This window comes from Cricetulus griseus, chromosome 4 (genome assembly GCF_003668045.3).
Source record: "Cricetulus griseus strain 17A/GY chromosome 4, alternate assembly CriGri-PICRH-1.0, whole genome shotgun sequence".
Lineage (NCBI taxonomy): Eukaryota > Metazoa > Chordata > Mammalia > Rodentia > Cricetidae > Cricetulus > Cricetulus griseus.
Window position 1 is genome coordinate 198,368,148 of NC_048597.1, and position 21,421 is coordinate 198,389,568.

General features: G+C 35.7%; 1 protein-coding gene across 4 annotated transcripts in view; it reads right to left on the bottom strand.

The window, feature by feature from the left end:
• Positions 1–210: 210 nt before the first annotated feature.
• Positions 211–21,421, bottom strand: part of Syncrip (synaptotagmin binding cytoplasmic RNA interacting protein) — a 34,068-nt gene continuing 12,857 nt past the window's right edge. For 2 of the 4 annotated variants that reach the window (XM_027410987.2, XM_027410990.2), the window contains 5 exons: positions 14,688–14,823; positions 12,391–12,596; positions 10,454–10,603; positions 10,049–10,170; positions 5,997–7,124 (listed from right to left, as the gene is read on the bottom strand). In XM_027410987.2, coding sequence (XP_027266788.1) covers positions 6,533–7,124; positions 10,049–10,170; positions 10,454–10,603; positions 12,391–12,596; positions 14,688–14,823 — 1,206 coding nt within the window. In that variant the 3' untranslated portion in view covers positions 5,997–6,532. Of the gene's footprint in view, positions 4,784–5,996; positions 7,125–10,048; positions 10,171–10,453; positions 10,604–12,390; positions 12,597–14,687; positions 14,824–21,421 lie in introns of those variants that run through there. The other 2 variants (XM_027410989.2, XM_027410988.2) reach the window with 2 other exon arrangements.

The following is a 21,421-nucleotide window of genomic DNA, read 5'->3' on the forward strand; positions in this document are numbered from 1 at the left end:
TTTATTCTATACATCTTCCAGGCATGTGGCTTGCAATCAGAGGTATTCGGGGAATTTGTTTTTACCATTTCCTAGTTACTTTGAATGTATGCATGATCAAAAGGCGACAAAGCTCTAAAGATTCCAAGTGTCTATTAAAAAGCTGTTGAGTGAAAAATCATGAAATGGAGGACACTCACAATAATTCTTGGACTCCTGGAGATCCTAAGACATGCTACAAAAATAGGTCTTTATTCTTAGGAAAATATAGTCAGAGCTAGCTTCCTTATGCTATACATAAAATCTTAACATCAGAGGCAGTACAGATAGTACAGATAGTTTTTGAACTGATCTCCAAACAAGCACAAACCCACTAAGTTGGGGAAAAAAACAGGTAATTTGAGGTTTTTGGCGAAAGACAGTACTTCACACATCTAATCCAAATCAAGAAGCCTGCAGACAGCTTTCAGTGAGACGAAAGGAATGAAATAAATATAAATTCTATGGATAAATAAATGTAAAAAGAATTTAAATAAGCTAAAATCTAATTTTTTTAATTAAAATACTCAGGTACAAGCTTTTGTTTCTCAATGTCAGACTTCTAAATGTTTACCAGACTACTGTTAATATTAAAAACTTAATCTTTGACCCAGAGTAATACTGATTTGCATTTGTAAAAAAGGTTGCCCAACTGAATTCTTCTGGTCCTGAAAAGCATTTTAGGTACACTGTTGAAGGCAGACTGTGGTGCTAATATGGTTTATGTTTTAAGAACTTTTAAAAAGTGACAGACTCCAAAAGTCCATCTATACATTGGCTCAGTTTTTAAAAACTGCCTGTGTGAGCCTTGGGTCATAATTAGCATCTTAGTGGCATGCCCTATTGAGTGGTAAGACTAAGTAAATACTACACCATAAAAATCACCCCAAGAAGTCTGTTCCATGTATTGTTTAAGTAAGTTATTTATTCATTAACTTTATACCCATCACTGAATTCCTGTTTATGTTATGTATAAGTGGGGAGAAAACAGTCTTGGAGGGTATTAATAGAGTTTTTAGAAACCTGAGCAACCATTTACTCTAGGATTAGCTACCTTTTTTAATGCATGAAGCCCTTCTATATTTTAATTTCTCCAAGAAATAGTCATCATAACATGATGCTGTTTCTGACCAAGTAATTTTAAAAAAGCTGTACTAAAGTTAATTTTCCCATGTAGATGATGTTCATCCTAATACTAAATACATCTTTTCAAATATCTTATATACAATTCTATAGCCCAGATCTCTCCATTAATCCATTTGTATCATTCCTAATCATGAGAAAATGTTTATACTTTTGTTTAATCAGATTTGCATCAAATAGTAAAAGTTCTGCAGTAATCAGTAAGTTTCTCATGATGCTATTAAGTGCCATCGTGAGCATCTGATTCCTTTTGTGCAATTCAATTCTCCATTTTTAACATGTGATTCAATTGCATTGACTAAAACTCTTGCACAAAAGACATGCTTGGGAAGAATATAATTAACACAACTCTGTCACAAAGTAACTTCCTAGAAAACTGATAAAACTAAATTTATGAACACTTTTGATTGCCAAGTAGTCTGCAGAAACAAAATCTTGCGTCTGTTTTGGTTAGGTAACTTTTCAACAATCAAAATTCTTTTAAGGATATACGTTTTACCTCTAGGAAGGGACTTAACTATTAAAGACCCTTTCCTTGACAATATATACAAAATTTAACTTGTCATCTGTCCATTCTTTGAAGCTGTCAAAGCCAAGAACCCATAAACAAATCACAAATGCAATAACCTACATTAGTTAACATTCCCCCTTTTAACATGTTGACATTTTTACTAAAGGATTAGTTATTTTTGCATTTCCATTTCTCATATCCCATGACATTCCATATAAATTGCATTATTGCTTTATAGGCCACACAACATTCAAAATTATGTTTATATGCATTGCCTGTTTTTCTTGATTTCTGATAAGAGTTTGTTACTGATTTCACTACAGAAATTTAAGTTTGAAAGTACCACGGTTAGTATTTCTTCTCAGAACTTAATTGTTCACATCACTAATCACTACATGCATATTTAGCTCTGATTATATTGCTCAAAAACTGCACCCATTATCAGAACAGTGCAAATGATATTTAATTTTAAAAGTAATTATAATGGCTTAAATTCAAAGTCATTAAAATGAACACTGTCAAGTATTTTCACTTGAGTCTATATTTCATCACCATTGTTTACATTACCCTTAAGTATAACCATCAATCAATTCTGCAATTTCTTTTAAAACAGTTTTCCCTCCCATGTCCCCCAACTTAAAAGCCAAGTCTTAGAAACCCAGAGCTCCATACTTCAATGTTTTCTTAAAGAACACATTTGTGAACTCACAAAAGTGTTCATCTTTCAACTTTGACAATGCAGTTAAGTCAAACAAACCTGTTCTTGCTTCCCAACAAATAATCTAGGAATTAACTAAAAGACCTTGACAGTGTCCGTTAAAAATGGTATGACAGTTAAGTGCCAATAGGCATGGCAATGACCTCTTAGATGGGATCATTATACTCCTTGGACCTGGGAAGTGCCAGCACCAAGGATTACACTGAGAATCGATTTTGCTGAAGGCTACATTTAATTTACCCACTTTCCACGACCTAGTATACTTACTATGTTAGAATGAAATGTACATGTTTTGTGTAGCCCTCAAACTTACACTAAGATTTCAGAGATGTACTTTTAAAAAGCACAGGGTAATATATAAAAATCAGTGGAAGAAAGTTTCAGTAAGCACCAGGAACAAATTTTTGTCACCCCATACTCATTTTGTAGGTAAGTTTCAACAACCGGCAAGGCACATTTACAAATATTCCAATGAATACTTATTGACAAATTTTAAATTACACTCTATGCCCCAGCTATCCCAGTAACTGACATACAACATACTAAAATGGTTTATTAAAGTAACAAAAAAGAAAGAAAAAAAAAAACAATTAATGGGAAACATACAGGCTATTGGCAACCACTATTCTAAAATTATGTAAGTACAAATGAACATACTGAAATGTGTGCAACTCTAAGTTTTTTAAACCAGAAGATTTTCTATACTAACACACATTTATATTAATGACACATAAAAAAAATAAAAACTTTATTACAAAAATAAGTTACACTCGCCTCCAGCTTACAGTATAAAACAATTTTATTTGCAGGAATGCAAAATGATTGTTTGCCATGAGCATTTTGAACATATGACATGTCTAATTTTCTTGTTAAATTTGCATTTACTGGGGAACTGGTGTGTATAAAACCTTAATTAGGTATAAGCTCTGATCTTCATCGTGGTGCCTATTGGGTATGTGATATAACTGCAGTATCCCTTTGGGGAAGGGGAGAAGGTATTTCTTTATACCAAGTCCTACTTGAAACTATAATTTTACTTGACTTTAAGCTATCAACTTAGGACTTGGCAAAAAAATTTTTGAGGGTGATTCAATAGAGGATGCTTCACCACTGAACACTCACTGTCATCAAGGTGCTTTAGAAAATTAAAAACATAGCACAAATGATTGTACTCTACTCTACAAGTTATCATGACCTGCATAAGAAATGGAAAGCTGATTCACATTTTTATAGTGATCAGCAGTAACAAATGCACTAATGAAACATACCTTTTACCTAAAAAGCTAAACTACAGCCATATACTAATTTCTATGATTTATGAAAAAACTTCAAAATATCCAAATGTCAGGCTTTGCTGTACAACTGTCAGTTTTAGTCTGACTTTTTATAAAGGGACACTGCAGTATTTAGTACAAGTTCGGATGCACTTTTTGAACATCTGATGTCTTACAAAAGTAACATCTTGCTAAACTATTATACATCCAAATAACTACAATATCTGAAGAAGCAAGGCTGCTTTTTCAGCCACAAAATACGACAAAAGCAAGGCCTGTTATGATGGTCATGAGGAAGTCTTACAAGCCTCTGAAACTAAAGGCAACTAAGAATGTTACATTTGGTTTATTAAAATCTTACCCTCATATCATATTTTAACAAGCCTTGCTTTTATCTACAAAGATTTTCTATGTACAGTACAGACAGGGTATAGTTCAATCCTCTGCTACTGAGGTAGTTAACCAACCCTTTAAAAAAGGTTCTGAAAAGAACCACTATCTGGAATGCCTGACTAACCAGCTCTGATGATTACACCTGAAACTGCATCTGAACACAATTCAAAAGTGATTACTATAAAAAAGATATAGACAATCATGATTAACCTTGGTGAGCAGAAATTAAATTTAAGGGTACCAACAGTGGCATTCATCTATATCACTGCAATAAAATTTAAATGCACAAATTCAAGAGAATATTTCAGAATACCACTGCTGAGATCCTTAATATAAAAAAAAAAGAGGGGAAAAATCTACTTAGAGCAGATTTTTTAAAGAGAAGAACTTTATTCTTTATTAAGATACCATGCTAGAAGTTATGAAGAATTTTTGTTGGAACACATTTGGAAAATAGAGTAGCTTTAGTTTAATAACTTGCACTGCAGAGAAAATTGTTAAAGAAATTCATATCAAAGTCCAAGTATTAGTTCAATGTCCCGTATTTGATTCCATGATCTTCATAGGAAGGTCTTCTGCAATAGAATATGCTCCTATACAGCCGAGATATTTAAGGTTGCTTGATTTTCCTTACCATTACTCCACTGCAAGCTTCTGGTGTAATCCCACTTAGAAAGTCAGTCTTCATTGTAACAGGTCAGGACCGGCCTCGACCCCTTTTCCCTGCTAGCCAGGTAACAAAAGGAATCAGTTAGATAAATCATTTTAAATTAATTATGTGTACATAATAATGATAACATTAAAAAATAAGAAAGCTTTAATACCCTAAGTCTTACATAAAATCTATCCAACAAGTTGCCTTTAGAATAATGAAATTTTTGCTTGGTTCTCACTTGCTTTCAGTTCAATCTTGGGTTTGATTTTTGGTGATGTGGGGGTGTAATCTGACTAAGGTATGAGAAGCCCACTTTTTTTTACAAACTGATTTTATTTAAAACTATTCTACATAACTAAAGAAAAACCTATCAAGTTATAGCTTAAGGGACTTGCCCCTATAAATTTATAACAATTCCCATTTTTAAGACATGAAGTAATCATAAAATATCTACAAGCAAACATCTTAGATTTTTTATCTAGTAATTTAGAATTCAATGTTTTACTTTTTTTTTTTAGTATCTATCTCACGTAGCTTGTCAAAATATAAATTTCTAAATTTAGGGAGAGTTGCAGGTTCACTTTTTACCTCACACCTATCCCCACCTCTGAAAAAAACAAACAAAAAAACCAAAAAAACTTAATTTTCCCATCACTACTGTTATAGACCATATAACCAATCTCAAATACAAATGGCAACAAGCCATGCTATGAGATCTTTGTGAAGTAAATTTAAGCTTTCAGTATTTACTAATTAAAAGTTATTTTCCTTTTAATTAAGAGGGAAGCACAATGACTTAAAAGAAAATGCATCTCATAAATTAAGCACTCACATTATTCCCAATATCACATTAGTTGTTTCTTTGCTGAGTCATGCTGCACAAAATAATCAAAAGGGCAATACTCAATTGATTTTTAGATTAAGTTAGAAAAAACTTGAAACAACTAGTGTTAAGTGTATCCTACAACTGTTTGAAACTACCTGTAATTGTCCTTGTAATACTTTATCATGAAGTTAAGAGTTATAAAAATACTTACCAACTTAAACTTACTACACATACTAATTATAAATTTTGGTTGAGAACAAGAAGTCTGTTGTATAATAGCACTTTAACCCAGAAGCAGAAAACTGCAACAAGTCAGTGTTGTGTAATGTGCAGACATATTCCACACAAGGACTAACAAGGCCCAAACCCTTTAATTGGCCTTGACATGCTAGAGAATTTCAACCAAATTTGCAGGAAATTTTGTGAAAAACGAATTGTAAACACAGTTTTAGTAAGTATACATTTAGGTGTGAATTTTTTATTGAAATTAACAACAGCATAAAGAATACAAGTAGCCAAATGGTTTTGAAAACCCAATTAGGTCAAAGTTCTAAATTAAAAATAGCAGTTGTGTACCAATTTACCTTATTCTAGCAATTTAAGTTGGTAACATACAAATAGTTGTTCTGATACAAGATATTAAAGACATACTTGGTTTTTAATCAACTACCTTTCAAGACACCAAATCTAAACACTACCCAGAAACATTGTATGTACTACAGCCAAATGAGCCAAATTCTCAATCAGGAATGCCAACTCATTTTTCTCTTAACTAAGAATACCATTATTGGAAAAAAATAAAAGTAAAAATAAAATCAGTTCGCCAGAAACATAAGTGTGGCTTTGTTCATGTCCAAGCGGATTGGATTGTTAAAATATATACATAAAGGGAAAATCTTGCCAGATGTCTCAAATTATAACTGCACCTGTTTAGATTTAGGGCCAGTTTCTGGCCAATCTATCAGTCTCCAATTTTACAGATTCCCTATTGTTTCTACTTCCACTGTTGCCCAAAAGTATCCTGATAAAACTCCTGGTTTTCAGTTTTGTAACCATAGTTACCAGAATGATCACCACCTTGGAGCGGTTGCTGAGCAATGGGTTGGGAGCCCCAGTTCTGATTATTGGTCTGGCGCCGCTTGGAATCTGGCTGGTTGTACCCATCAGCTTTGCGCTTTCCTCCTACATTTCCACCGCGGCCACCCCTTGCACCACGTACCCCGCGGCCTCTTTGTTGTTGGGCGCCTCCTCTCGCACCACGAACGCCTCTTGCTGATCCAGGGCCTCCTCTCTGTGAATAACCGGCTCTACCACGGGGAGGAGCAGCCCCACGACCTCTTGATGGAGCAGCACCCCTTGCTCCTCTACCACCCCTTCCTCTAGCTCCAACTTGAAAATCTTCATAACCATAGTATGGATCTTCATATCCACCACGATAGTTATGGTAATCATAACCATAATAATCATAATAATCTTCATATCCATAATAATCTGGAGGATATCCATAGCCACCTCTACCTCCACGCCCTCGACCTCTTGTTGGGGGAGGCATATGAGGTGGACCATAATAGTAGTAATCATCATACCTAGTAAAAAGAAAAAAGACGGTGATTAGAGTAGAAATCAAATTGGTGATCTAGCATGTAGGCATTTATTTGTAGCAACTCAAGTCTTTAAAATGGAATTATTAGCACTATGTTAAGTTCTTAGCAGGAATAAGCAGGACCAGGATAAAAGCAGACATCCCAATAATTCAGAAATCTCTATTTATCCTTCATGATTTCACAATTCCTATAACAGATTTTTTACAAACTTCTTAGGCTTTAAAATTTGTCACTCTGAATTACAACTCCTTTACCACAGACCACATGATATAAAATAGAAATGCCAAATAAAGGACAAGCAAATGACGAACTTTTTTTTTTAGCAAAATGGCCTAAAGACAAATATAAATAAATAAATAAATAAATGGCTTATTTATTGAGTATACAGTATTCTTCCTGCACACCAGCAGAAGGTAGCTGATCTCATTGCAGATGGTTGTAAGCCATCATGTGGTTGCTGGGAATTGAACTCAGGAACGCTGGAAGAGCAAGTTTGCTCCTTTAACCCTAACAAGTAACATCATGGCACTGTAGAATAAAAGTAATGTTACAAACAAGAGAGCAACAATCTGTAACAGAAATGCACCCTTAAAAAGAAAACAATAGAAGAAGCCACATCATCATTCTGACATTTTTCACCACACATAAACACAAATACTCATCTTTGAGGCCCTAGGCCCTGCCCCAGAGGATATGACAGACTTTGGGGATACCCCATGGAGGGCCTCACCCTCCCTGGAAGGAAGGGTATGGGGTGGGGGAGAATAAAAGAGGGAGAGAGAGCAGGGAATGACATGTGAAGCAGGCTTTTTTTTCTAATTTAAAAAAAAAAAAATTAAAAAAAAATACTCAGCTTCTTACTACTAAGAGTAAAGATACTACATATGATGCCCTTCTAAGTTAAGTTTGGCTGGTAAACCAAAATCAGTAGTATTGCTTACTATTTTACCCAAACAGATATTTCATTAGGGAAAAAAAAATGCCTCTGAACAATGAAAGCATAAAATTTTAGCTTCAAAGGCGTGGGGACTGGAGAGATAGGTCGGGTTAAGGGAATTTGCTGCTCTTGCAGAAGAACTGGCTGGATTCTCAGCACAGACAAGGTAACTTAGAACAGCTTCTAACGCTGGTTTAAGGGGATCCAACACCCTATTTTCTGTCATTCACTGGGCCTTGTTTGCATACAATTTACATACACTCAGATATATCATAAACAAGAAGTAAATCCCTTTTAAAAAAAATGTTAAAACTCTTCAGTGGTCTGATTTATTCTAACACTAGAGTATTTCTCACTTAGTAGTATTATTACTTAAAACGTTAAGAAGCATATTACTGACCTGAGCTCTACAATAATTCCAAAAAACATAAAGCAATTTTTACCTGTAAAATAATTTACTTTGTTCATTTATTTACTTATTTATTTCGGGATAAGAGGTCTGACTACGCCATGGTAGAAGTCAAAGAATAACTTTTGAGATATGTTTCTAATTCTCATTTCACCATGTGGATGGAATTCCTAGGTCAGAACTTGGTTGCCAAACTTGGCAGCTAACAACTTACATATTTGGTTAAACTCCAGAAATAATTTCCCTTTGTACACTCAATTCATAAAGGCACAGCTCTCCCCTAATCCAACAATGGAGAGATTAAAAAAACACTATTCTAATACAAAAGGTTTTTTTGTAGAATATTAAAAATGTGTTAATTTGTTTATGCTGTAGAGTATTTAATAATGCAAAGATACGTTGGTTGCGTTTAACTCTATGAAGCTGTGTTAATTGTGCCTGTCTACAACACCTGATTGGTCTAATAATAAAGATCCGAATGACCAATAGCAAGGCAAGAGAAAGGATAACGGAGAATGTTGCTCTAATTTAGATGCCTATGAAATTTCTACCACTTGACAGCAGCATTTAGCCCATCAAAATGAATGAAAGCATAATGTATATTATTGCTTTTATCAAATCAAAATACAACTTCTCTATCCCAATTTAGAACTCAGAGATCTGCCGGGCATTGGTGGCGCACGCCTTTAATCCCAGCACTTGGGAGGCAGAGGCAGACGGATCTCTGTGAGTTCGAGGCCAGCCTGGTCTCCAGAGCAAGTGCCAGGATAGGCTCCAAAGCTACAAAGAAACCCTGTTTCGAAGAACAAGAGATCTGCCTGCCTCGGCCTCCCATAGGCTGGGAGTAATGTGTGTGCCAACACTGCCTGGCTTGATGAACTATGATTTTTATTATAGCACAATGATTAGTAAATTGTCTTTTTCTGACTTAAAAAAATTCTCACCATAATGTTTCCGTTCTAATCACTACAACTGGGAACAGTTGGTTGACGTAAGTGGATAGTACTGCTATCTAGAAATGCTGGGGATGTTGTTAAATGTCCTCCAATGAAAAATAAAAACTGTCAGTAAAAGACAAAGAAGTCACAGTGAAAGTAATTAAGCACAGAAATTATGGAGCCCTAAACACTGCCTCATTTCAATGCCATCTCTACTCTACTTACTGTGTAACAAACATCTGTGCCTCCAGAGTTTCCTCATCTTAAACTAAGTAAAAGACTGAGATGCAGAGGATTTTCAAATACATGTTATTGCTTTCATCAAACCACAAATACAACTTCTCTAATCCCAATCTAGAATAATTTGATACTATCATTACTTTAATAACTAAATTGTCTTCTAAAATATGAAAACCTCATTACTTTTATTACAGAATTACCATGAAAATATGAACAGCAAGACCTTAGTAAACATTTAGATACTTGCCATTTCTGTATTACCCACTTATAAATTCAAGTTGTTTTTAAGGTAGGTAGTTCACAGATTTCATGTTTCAGTAAAACAAATTCTACCACAGTTATATACATATAATTTTCTTTAAAGTATACAAATTTTACTCACATTTGATTCTTTGCTGCTTGCCTCTGAGCTTTTCTTTCTTTCCTCTTCTGATCCGGGGGCTTAGCAAAAACAATTTCAATATTTTCTCCCTCCAAGTCTTTACCATTCATTTCTTCCATAGCCTTTAAAAAGCAAGACAATGGTCAACATAAAACTGCTTTCAAAATAATTTTAGTTTAAAACTTGAAAAATATTTAACATTAACTCTAGAAACCTCTGTCAAAATTAGATAAAACATGGTTGCAATATAATTAAAGATCTTCCTCGATGCTATTTTTACTTAAATGGTTTGCTTGACTAAATTTCATAACTTGAACTTTGCATCAAATTTATTAAGCATGGGATTTTAAGACTATAAAATATTGGTCTCTTTAGATGCCTATGAAATTTCTACCACTTTTTTACCTTGACTGCACCATCTCGCTCATCAAAATGAATGAAAGCATAATCTTTTAGTTTCTTCACTCGTTCCAGTTTCCCAAACTGACTAAATGACTTTTCTAAAATTTCTTCTGTTACAGTATTGGCAAGGTTGCGTACAAACAGCACTTTTACCTGAAATAAAAAAGCAAATTTTCCAGAATTCAATTTCCAAAAGCAACCACCCCATCCTACAAAGTTAACTTGAAACACAACCAGTAAGTATATATAGTTTTAATTTCCTGTGGGTAAATGCCAAAGAGTGAAATTGCTGATAAAAGTAAAAACCGAAACAATAATAAAGGTATTACCAAACCAAGTTCTACCACGAAAAATGTGTTCAATTATTAACAGATAAGCAAGCTAAAGCTGAAGTACACTACACACCTTACTTAAACCCCAGAACACAGGAGACAGAGGGAGGAGGATCTCTTAGTTCCAGGACAGCCAGAGCTATTATTACACAGAGAAACTCTGTATTGAAAACAAACAAAAACAACCTAGAAACATGTTGGGATTACAACACTTTAAAGCTTCAAACCTGAGGATTAGGAAGAAATAAACTTTCATTCACAAAAACTGGGGTGTAAACTGATGCAGCCCCTGTGTTTAAGGCGGTTCCTTATAAAACTAACCATATTCTTATCTTATAATCTTGTGTTATTACTCCCTATTTATATTTACTGAAGAGTTGTTAAGTTTTATGTTCCTACAAAAACTTGCATCCAGATGCTTCTAACAGCTTTATTCATAACTCCCCCCAAACAGTAAAAAGATATCCCTTCAATATATGAATGTACAAACAAAGCAGAATTTTTAGCTATAAGTCAGGGAGTGGTGTTGCATGCCTTCAATCCCAGCATTCCAACTACTCAGGAGGCAGGGGCAGGGGCAGGGGCAGGGGAATCTGGGATGCAGGGGCAGGGGAATCTAAAGGACTTCCAGGATAGCCAGGACATAAAATTCACAAAAAGAGGACATTTAAAATGTTGCCACGGACTCTCAGAAATCTATATAGGCATGATACCAATCATGTGACATTCTGAAATGGTAAAAGGGAAGAAGGGCTGTCAAGATTTGAGGGATAGAGATAATCAAAGCACAGTAATATAATTTCTGGGATACTATAATGGTGATTATCGAAACCTAAGACTGCTTTTGAAATGTTGGATAAAGTGCTTTAAAATACTAGTAACATCCTGGGAGTTGTGCTGGACAGATGGCTCAACAGTTAAAAGCACTGCCTGCTCTTCCAAAGATCCTGAGTTCAATTCCCAGAAATCACATGGTGCCTCACAACCATCAATAATGGTGCTCTCTTCTGACCTGCAGGCATACATGCAGACAGAACACTGTATACATAATAAAATTAAAAAATAAAAAAGCTTGCTGACACATCACACATGAGATCCTGGGTTCAATTTCCAGGAACATCTAACTCCCTCCTCCTGAAAATTTCTCAAAATATAATTGTTCAATAGTAGTCAGCACTCCCAATAGTTAAAACTGCCTTCTATAGATTTAAGCAAACATGACCTTTTAACTATTAAAGGGATTCCTAAAAGACAAGACAGAATATCCAAACTGCACTCAAGAGTTACCTCAAGAGTTAACCCTCAACTGTTTGCTGAAAAAAAAAAAAATAATAATAATTCATTTATTTGATTTTTTTCCTTTGTTTTGTTACAGGGTATGACTCATAAAAAAATAAAATAAAATTAATTACATCACCCTCAAATATTCAAAAGAAAGTGCTCTAGAATACCTTCCGTGCACTCACATTTTTTAGTGTATAACTAATTGCTTAGTAAACTTTTTACCTTCAAAAACATTTAAAACAATGCAAACAATTCATTTACTAAGTTTTTTCTTATGCTCCTCTTATTAACCCAATAAAAATTGTTTTACTTTACTGTAATTACCTTTGCCATAACTTCAGGATCAGGATCTTCTATGGGATCAGCCCATTCAACAGTTCCAACATTTCCCCAGACTTTGACTTTACCACTCATTAACCTACGCCTTGCCTGTGCAGCTGTTTTGTGATCTTCATATTCAAGAAAGCAAAAGCCTCTATTTTTTTTCTTGTCATCCGGTTGGTGATATAAAATGACATCTGTGAGACCCTCTGAAATTAAACAAACATCCCAGAAAAGTAGGTTAACTAGCAATTAATTTGTGTTTAATAAGCTACTCTTTAAATAAAACATGAAAAATACAAACTTTTACTAACAGCAATTATCTTTTAAAGAAGCAAAAGCCAGGTGGTGGTGGTACATGCCTTTAATCCCAGCAGAGAGGCAGGCAGATCTCTGTGAGTTCAAAGCCAGCCTGCTCTACAGAGTGTGTTCAGGACAGCCAGGGCTGGTACAAAGAAATCCTGTCTCTATAAAAACAAAAAACAAAAGCAAGAGACATACTCTCCCCCACAAAAAAAAATTATTAATTTTCCAAATCAACCCAACCCTACCCTAGCTTTCTAGCCCAGAAAACCCAACAAAAGCAAACTACTTAACTAGCCATGGGAACCATTTTGATTCCACTAAGGTATAAGACAAATAAAATTCGTCTGCTCATCTAAAAAAATGCTATCTCTTTGTCAAACATGATTAAATTAATTCATTGCATTAAAATTCTATTTGGGAGGGAATGGTCACGTGAAGACCCCTGGTCTTCAGCCTAAGTAAAAATCTTACCTAGGTTGAGCTACATCCACCACCCTTTTGCTTTTTTTTTATTCATATTTTACCATCTCTGAAATTGGTTTAAATGGCATCTTTTTCTGTTCTCAAATAACAATGGCATTCTTCAAAGGAAAATAGTAAATACTGTTAATGCAGAACACTTTTCTATGTTTCTACAGACTGTTAACAGAAAGATAATTTTCTCAACACTGTAGGTAGATTAATGTTAAAAAAAACAAAAGTACCATGTTAACAATATGTCTCTGCTTTTAACACTTGTTCCTTTAACACAGGTGAAAAGGCTTCATTCATATCTAAGAATTAAAAACCACTAGGGGGCTGGAGAGATGGCTCAGTGGTTAAAAGCACTGGCTGTTCTTCCAAAGGCCAGGTGTTCAATTCAGAGCACCCACAAAGCACCTCGCAACTGCCTGTAACTCCAGTTCCAGGAGTCTTACAACTTCACAGACATACATGCAGGCAAATAACAGCTAAAGTGTGGAAATAAACACAAAACAAGGAAGAGATGGGAAATAAATACAAAGCAAGGAAGGGATGTGCAATAATTTCACAGACTGATTTCAAATTGCAGATGTATTTCCATGTTTAGTTTTGTCTTATTGTCTTTTTAAGACAAGGTCTCATGGAGCAAAGAATGGCCTCAAATACACTTGCTGAAATTCCTCCCTCCGCCAAAAAGGTAGACCGCCAACTATAAAGCTAAGATGGCTTATCATTGCCAAGCACTGCAATGACAGGTGTGTATGTACTAACATCAGGTTTTAAGGCTTTGTAAATGATAGCTAAAAACTCTATCCCCTATCCCAAGCCCTATATATTCATTCCTAAATTAACTTAACTGCCAGGAAATAACCCTCGAAACCTCTCCATACACCTGCTTTTTTTCTTTAAATTTGTTTGTGTATGAATTTATTTGCTTGTGTATGTCTGTGCCCTAGTGCCCAGAGGCCAGCAAAGTGTGTCAAGTCAACTAAAACTGATGGTTGAGAACTATCAAGTGAGTGCTACTAATCTAACTCCGGTCCTCTGAGGCTGCCAATGATCTTAACTGCCATCTCTCCAATTCAAATGTTTACTTATCCAGCCACCTTACACACAGGGTTTTTCTTTGTATCCCTGGCTGTCATAGAACTCAAGAGATCTGCCTGTCCTGCTTCCTGAGTGCTGGGATTAAAGGTGTGCACCATCACCATCTGTCCTGTTTATCTTTTTATTTTGAGACAGGGTTTCTATGTGTACCTTTGGAGACTGTCCTTGAACTTACACTGTAGACCAGGCTGGCATCCATCTCACAGAGATGCGCCTACCTCTGCCCCCCCACACACAAGTGCTGGGATTAAAGGCGTGTACCACCACTGTCTGGCTTAGTAATAATAAGGTTACCTGCCTCATAAAGCTGAGGTAGAGATTCTTAGCTAACAAATTGGATTTTCAATGTTTAGAACACTTGACAAAAAAGTTATTCTCTCCATTACTGATTAAGTTGTACCTCCAGCCAATTAAGTCCAACTTACCTGTCACTTTACTAAATTCTTCAAGAATCTGTTCCTTGGTTTTACTCTTAGGAATAGAGCCCACAAAAAGCCTATTGTTGGCAACTGAGATGCAGACACCAATGTGCTTTCCGGAACGAATTTCATGATTATTATACTGAAAGAGGAAAAAAGATTATATATACCTCATTTTAAAATTATTTTGTGATGTACTCATTATAGAAGATTCTCAATCATATGCAAAGATAAAACTATTTAGAAAAAAACTTTTTTAATACTTTGTATCAAGTATTCTCAGTTTTTTAAAAAAGCTTCCTTTTGGGGCTGGAGAAATGGCTGCTCTTCCAGAGGTACTGAGTTCAATTCCCAGCAACCACATTGAGGCTCACAGCCATCTATAATGAAATCTCGTGCCCTCTTCCGGTATGTAGGCATGCATAGATGCAGAATGCTATACACATAATAAATCAATCTTTAAAAAAAAAAAAAAGGTAGACTGCCAACTATAAAGCTAAAATAAAAAGTAAATGTGATATTCAAGTAACCATATACTATAGAATAGTGATGTATGGAAGAACACTTCAAAATACAACCTTATCAAGTGACATTATATTAATTTTACTATTTACAAAGTGGTTTTTTTTCCTATTTGGTTTGAGACAGGGTCTTTCTGTTTATGCCTGGCTATTCTAAAGTTCATTCTGTAGACCAGTTTAGCTTCACGCTCAAGATCCACCTATCTCTACCTCCTGAGTGCTAGGATTAAGGCATACACTGGGCCAAACTGATGTCTTAAGTTTCCAACTTGTCTGGGAACAATGGATTTTATGAATTGTAGTTCATAAATCTTTTCATTTAAAAAAATCTCAAATTCTTATGTTAATAACAATGATAAGGCAGGACTAATGTTTTTTTTTTTTTTTTTTTTTCTGTGTAGCCTTGAATGTCCTGGAACCCACTCTATAGAACAGGATGGCCTTGAACTCACAGAAATCTGTCTGCCTCTACCTCCCAAAATGCTGGGATTAAAGATGTGCACCAAGACCACCCAGCATGAAATAAACCTTTATTAACCAATCACACACACACTCGACCTCAAGATCTACTTTGTTCACAAATGGCATATATAAAGAACTAACATGAGCGGGGCTGGAGAGATGGCTCAGAGGTTAAGAGTTCTGGTTGCTCTTCCAGACCACCTGAGTTCAATTCCCAGCAACCACATGCTGGCTCACAATCATCTACAATGAGATCTGGTGCCTGTAAACAGACATGTAGGCAAAACACTGTACACATGATAAATATTTAAAAAAAAAAAAAAACCAACATGAGGTCTAGTCTTGCAATACAGGAGATATCTAGTGTAACAGGACAGCAATAATTCAAGGAGTTCACTCCTCATCACCTTGTTCATCTCCAGGTTCACACACTTTATCTACAGTTTAGAAATTTCATGCCTTTATTTTTGATCAAGCCAATTAGAGGTTTACATTTAATTCTCATATTCATACCAAACACAGGACTTTCAAAGTTGCAATTTTTGCCAATTTTTTCTCAAAGCTGGAAAGATGTCTGAGCAGTTAATTATACTTGTTACTCTTCAGAGAGCATAGATTAGATTCCCAACAACCACACAATGGCTCATAGCCATTTGTAACTCTAGTTCTTCAGAACTTCAAAGGTGCCAGTTAACATACATGGCAGACACACATGGTTCACATACATAGTAGGCAGAAACACCCATACACACCCACATACAGTGTTGTAATTTTAAATTTTGAAGCTGACAAATCTTGGCATACACTTTATTTCCTCATATAGCATTTACATTCTTATTTACAGCTTATTATTTAGACTAAAATCCTCTTTCCAATAGAGGGGTTTTCTGTATAGCTCTGGCTATCCTAGAACTCTGTGTAAAAGCCTGCTATAAACTTAAAAAATAAAAAATAAAAAAAAAATTGTTTTCTAAATGAATGATGAAACTATTATTGCAAGAGGCTATGACTAGTAGACTACAATGTCTTATTTTCCAAGCCAGGAAGTAGTGGTGCAAGCCTACTTTAATCCCAACAGCACTTGGGAGGCAGAGGCAGGCGGATCTCTGTGAGCTGGAGACCAGCCTGGTCTACAAGAGATAGTTCCAGGACAGCCCCCAAAGCCACAGAGAAACCCTGTCTTGAAAAACCAAAAATGTCTTATTTTGTATTTTTGGATGAAACCTCCTACTAGTCACATAGTCTAGCGTTAAATAGTCAGCCTTAGTTAATATTAACAACTGCTTTCAATTTGTTCATCTAGTCTGTAACTCTTAAGTACTGATTTAAACTAAGTATCAGGAATAAATGGAAAAATACAAAATGTTTAACAGAAGCTTTTGATTCATATTCTCGTTTCTATTGTCTCTCTCCAAATGGCTAAAGATATTTACTCAAAATGCTAATTTAGGCCAAGTGTGATGACATGCCTTTACCTCCACCACTCCAGAAGTCAGGTGAACTCTACTGAGTTTTGAAGCATGCAGGGTCTACACAGTGAGCTCCAGACCAGCCAGAGCTACACAGTGACACCATGTATCAAAAGCAAAGCAAACAAAGATTTTAAAAAAGGACTAACTTAAAAAAATTCTTGAAAAAAGTTATACCAAAACAAATTATTACTGAAAACAACCAAAATCCTTAGAAGAAAACTAGGAGAAACAAAATAGAAATTCCATCAAGGCAACAGTAATTAGAAATTCTAAGGGCTGGGAATGGTGGCACTCCAGAGGCAGAGCAAGTAGATCTCTGTGAGTGTAGGTTACCCTAGTCTACTCTACTTGATGAGTTCCAGGATGGCCAAGGCTATGGAGAGATGCACTGTCTCCAAAAGAAAAAATCTTGAAGCTGCCTATCTGTAAAGTAGCAAACACTTCTTCAGTCACCAACACTGCAGTTTGTTTTGTTTTGTTTTTTGGATTTAAGACAGGGCTTCTGTTTAACAGCTCTGGCTATACTGGAACTACCTCTGTAGAACAGGCTGGCCTCAAAATCAGAGACCCGCCTGCCTCTGCCTTCCCAAGTACTGGGATTAAAGGCCTGTCCCACCACTGCTACTAAGTAGTGAATATTTCTACCATTATCTACAGAAAAACTATGTCCTTGCTTCTAAACCACCATCATATATATGCCTGGATCAACACAGGGTAAAAATAAAAGGTATGAAGAATGACAAATTTATTAAATAAAACTGTAACCTTTTCACCCATATATGACTAAACAAAAAGCTGAGTGCAGTGATGCCCACCTGAAATCCTAGCCCTTGGAAGGCTGAGGCAAGAGATCAGTGTGGACAGACTACAAAGGACAGAAGGGAGGAGATGAGAATTTTTGTTTAATACCTACCTCATTTCCTGCTGAACAACCCTGAGTCAAGAGTAGAATCATCCTGATTTTTATGAAAAGTTCTCATTTAATGATAGGCCCTAATTTTTGAGACACTGTCACTCAGGTAGTTAGGGTTTTTCAGTACAGCATGATGGTTATGAAATTGAATAAAATGTGAGGTCCTTCATATTTAACAAAATGGATTCTCAAAAAGGTTTTTAAAAACCAATGTCAGTGAGGTGACCAAGAACAAAATAAAGATAATTCTGACCACTAATCAGAGTGTAGAGAGATGGCTCAGGGGATAAAGTGCTAGTCATCCAAGAATAAGGCCCAGAGACTCCATACTCAGAACCCATGTAAAATCAACACAGTAGCATCATAATACGAGCACCTCATACAGAGATAGGAATCCCTGCAAATTACTGACCAGTATGCCTGGCATACATACCAGCAAAGAACAAAGATACCCTGGTCTCAAACAAGGTAGAAGAGGACTGATCAACACCTGAGGTTGTGTTCTGACCAAACAAGGTAGAAATAACCAACACTTGATGTGCTGACCCCTCTGCAATCACTGTGGCACATGTACACCCATACACTCTCTAGCTCTCTCTCTACTGAACCCTGTACACACTCATATACATAAGACAAAACTCTGATAACCACCTGCATGTACTCTCACACACAAGAGAAAACACACAAGCAAATTTAGCAATCTCAGATTTGAATTGTTATCCAGAAATAGTCATAACTCACCTCAAAGCCACTACATATTATAAGGCTGTTTTATTTTAAAACATTTAATTAGAAAGTTTTCTATATACTGAGACAAAAAAAAAAATCTGCAACAAAATCTGTTTCCTTACACGAAAGACAACTCTTAATATACCTACACATAATGCTCAGTTCTTTATGTTTGACTAATCATTCTATTCCAATAATGGCAAGCAAAACTACCTACCTCCAAGAAGCCAGCACTCTCAAGTATCACTTCAAAGTGTCATCTACAATATAATATTGGTAAATACAGACTGAGATTGAGGAGACTAATTAATCCACCCATAGACACATACACCTCTGCTATACATAGTCTAGCTTATTTGACAGTCACACCATGTTACTTACATTAGTTATAGAAGGATTTGAGTACACCTAGTGAACTCTCTTCCTCAGGCTACCAAATGTTTCAGGCCATGATTTTCTCATCCAAAGTACAATCTTTTTTCTTCAAAATCTTTAACGTAATTGCTGTAATCCCTCTTCCGGCCTTTGTTCTTTTCATTCAAGCTATTCCATTATTAACCATTTATGTCATATCACCCACTCCAAGGTTCAAAATGTTTAATAACGCTATGCAAGAAAGCACTGCAGTTTTATAAACAACTACCTTCTGGCATTTGTTTATCTTCTACTTATTTCCATAAAATGCTGTTACAACTAGCCATATTTTCTTCACTGTGCTACTGAAGTGTTTCTCAGGCCTTCTCTACCAACCCCAACCCAAGTAAATCCTTTTACTCATTAGCTTGCACTTCAATTATACATAACCTCTCTCCTGTCCACATAAACTCTCCAAAATCATTACTATAGTAAAAAGCAGCACCTGTAGTAAAAACTGTCACGATAACATTTATCTCAATTGCTTACATTTCTCTCATATACACTACAGGATTTATAAACACATGTGGCATTAAGGAAGAAAGGGGATTCATTGAAGGAAGCAGACCAGAAAGGGAGAAAAGCAGGAGACAGAGGGGAAGTAGTGAGAATGAACAAGGTACTATATGATGAAATTTAATAATGGAAATTATACAGACCTAAGAGAATTTAATTAAGTCCACATGTTATACACAATTAAGTATTTTCTAAATTGCTGGTAAAATATTTCATGGATTTTTCCAGCTGCAATGATTAAAATAATATATATATATATATATATTATATATATATAGAGAGAGAGAGAGAGAGAGAGATTGTGTTTAAGAAAGGGTCCCATAAGAGCCCAAACTGGCTTCAAAACTCATGTCAAGAATCTTAGCCTCTTGCATGCTTCCGTTATACACCAGACACAACACAAGGATAAAGTAAATGGTTTGAGTGTCTAAAATCCCATCACTAGGAGACTGAGGTAAAACCCTCTCCCAAAAATCAATAATAAAAACCTTCACTGGCAATTTGCAAGTAGAAATCTCACCTCTCAGTGTTAACACAGATAATATTAGAGTATCTTTCCACCAGGATATTTGTACTCTGGAGATGCACCATGCAGCCACTATCCACTCCCTCCAATTCAGTAGCAGCACAACACACCAGTAAATATATATACTTGTCCATCTTGTTCTCTTTCTTGTTTTTAGTTTCTAGGTTTTGCTTTTTTGTTGGGGGAAGGGAAGATTTTTTGTATGTACAAGTGTTTTGGCTGTTTACATGCTTGGTGACCACAGAAGTCAGAAAATGGTCTCAGAATCTCTTGGAACTGGAGTTATAGATGGTAGTGAGCCATTATGTGAGTGCTATAAATGGAACCCAGTACTCTTGGCTTTTTGTTGTTTGATTTCTAAAGATAAGGTCTCTCAAATACAAGGCTAGATTCAAACTTGTTAGGTAGACAAGGATGACCTCTAACAGATTCTTCCTTCCTTTTCCTTCCCAGTGCTAGGTTGTGTGCTGTCCAGGATCAAATCCAAGCCTTTATGAATTCTAGAAAAGCACTCTACCTTCAGAGTTGTATCCCCAATCCCATTTTTTTTTTTTTCCAGACAGGGTTTCTCTGTAGCTTTGGAGCCTATCCTGGCACTCGAGACCAGGCTGCCTCGAACTCACAGAGATCTGCCTGTCTCTGCCTCCTGAGTGCTAGGATTAAAGGCGAGCGCCACCACGCACAGCCCCCCAATCCCATTTTTTTTTAAACCATCTTATATCGCCCAGTCTTAAGTCCTACAACTGAACCCTGTAACACACTTCAAATTACTGTAACTGGAGGCTAGAAAGTCATCAAGCATTCTGATATAAAAAATGATTAACACTAGTTGGGTTATTTATCCAGCAGCTACATAGTGACACTGTTGTAACTGAAGCAATTCACAAAGCGGGGGCAGAGGCACCCAGTTCCAGGCCAGACAGAACACCATCTCAAAAAAAAAAAAAAAAAAAAAAAAAAAAAAAAAAAAAAAAAAAGAAGAAAGGAAGGAAGAAAGAAAGGAAGAAAGAAAGGAAGGAGAAAAAATTCTCTATAAACTCACATGCCCTATCAGGTACTATATAAATATCTATCCATCCATCCAAAAGGTCTTAGACATAAAATAAATTTTTCTTATTCTGGAAATAAAGATACTATTTGAGATATAACTACCCAAATACACATTACAATTAACTAGGTACTAAGGT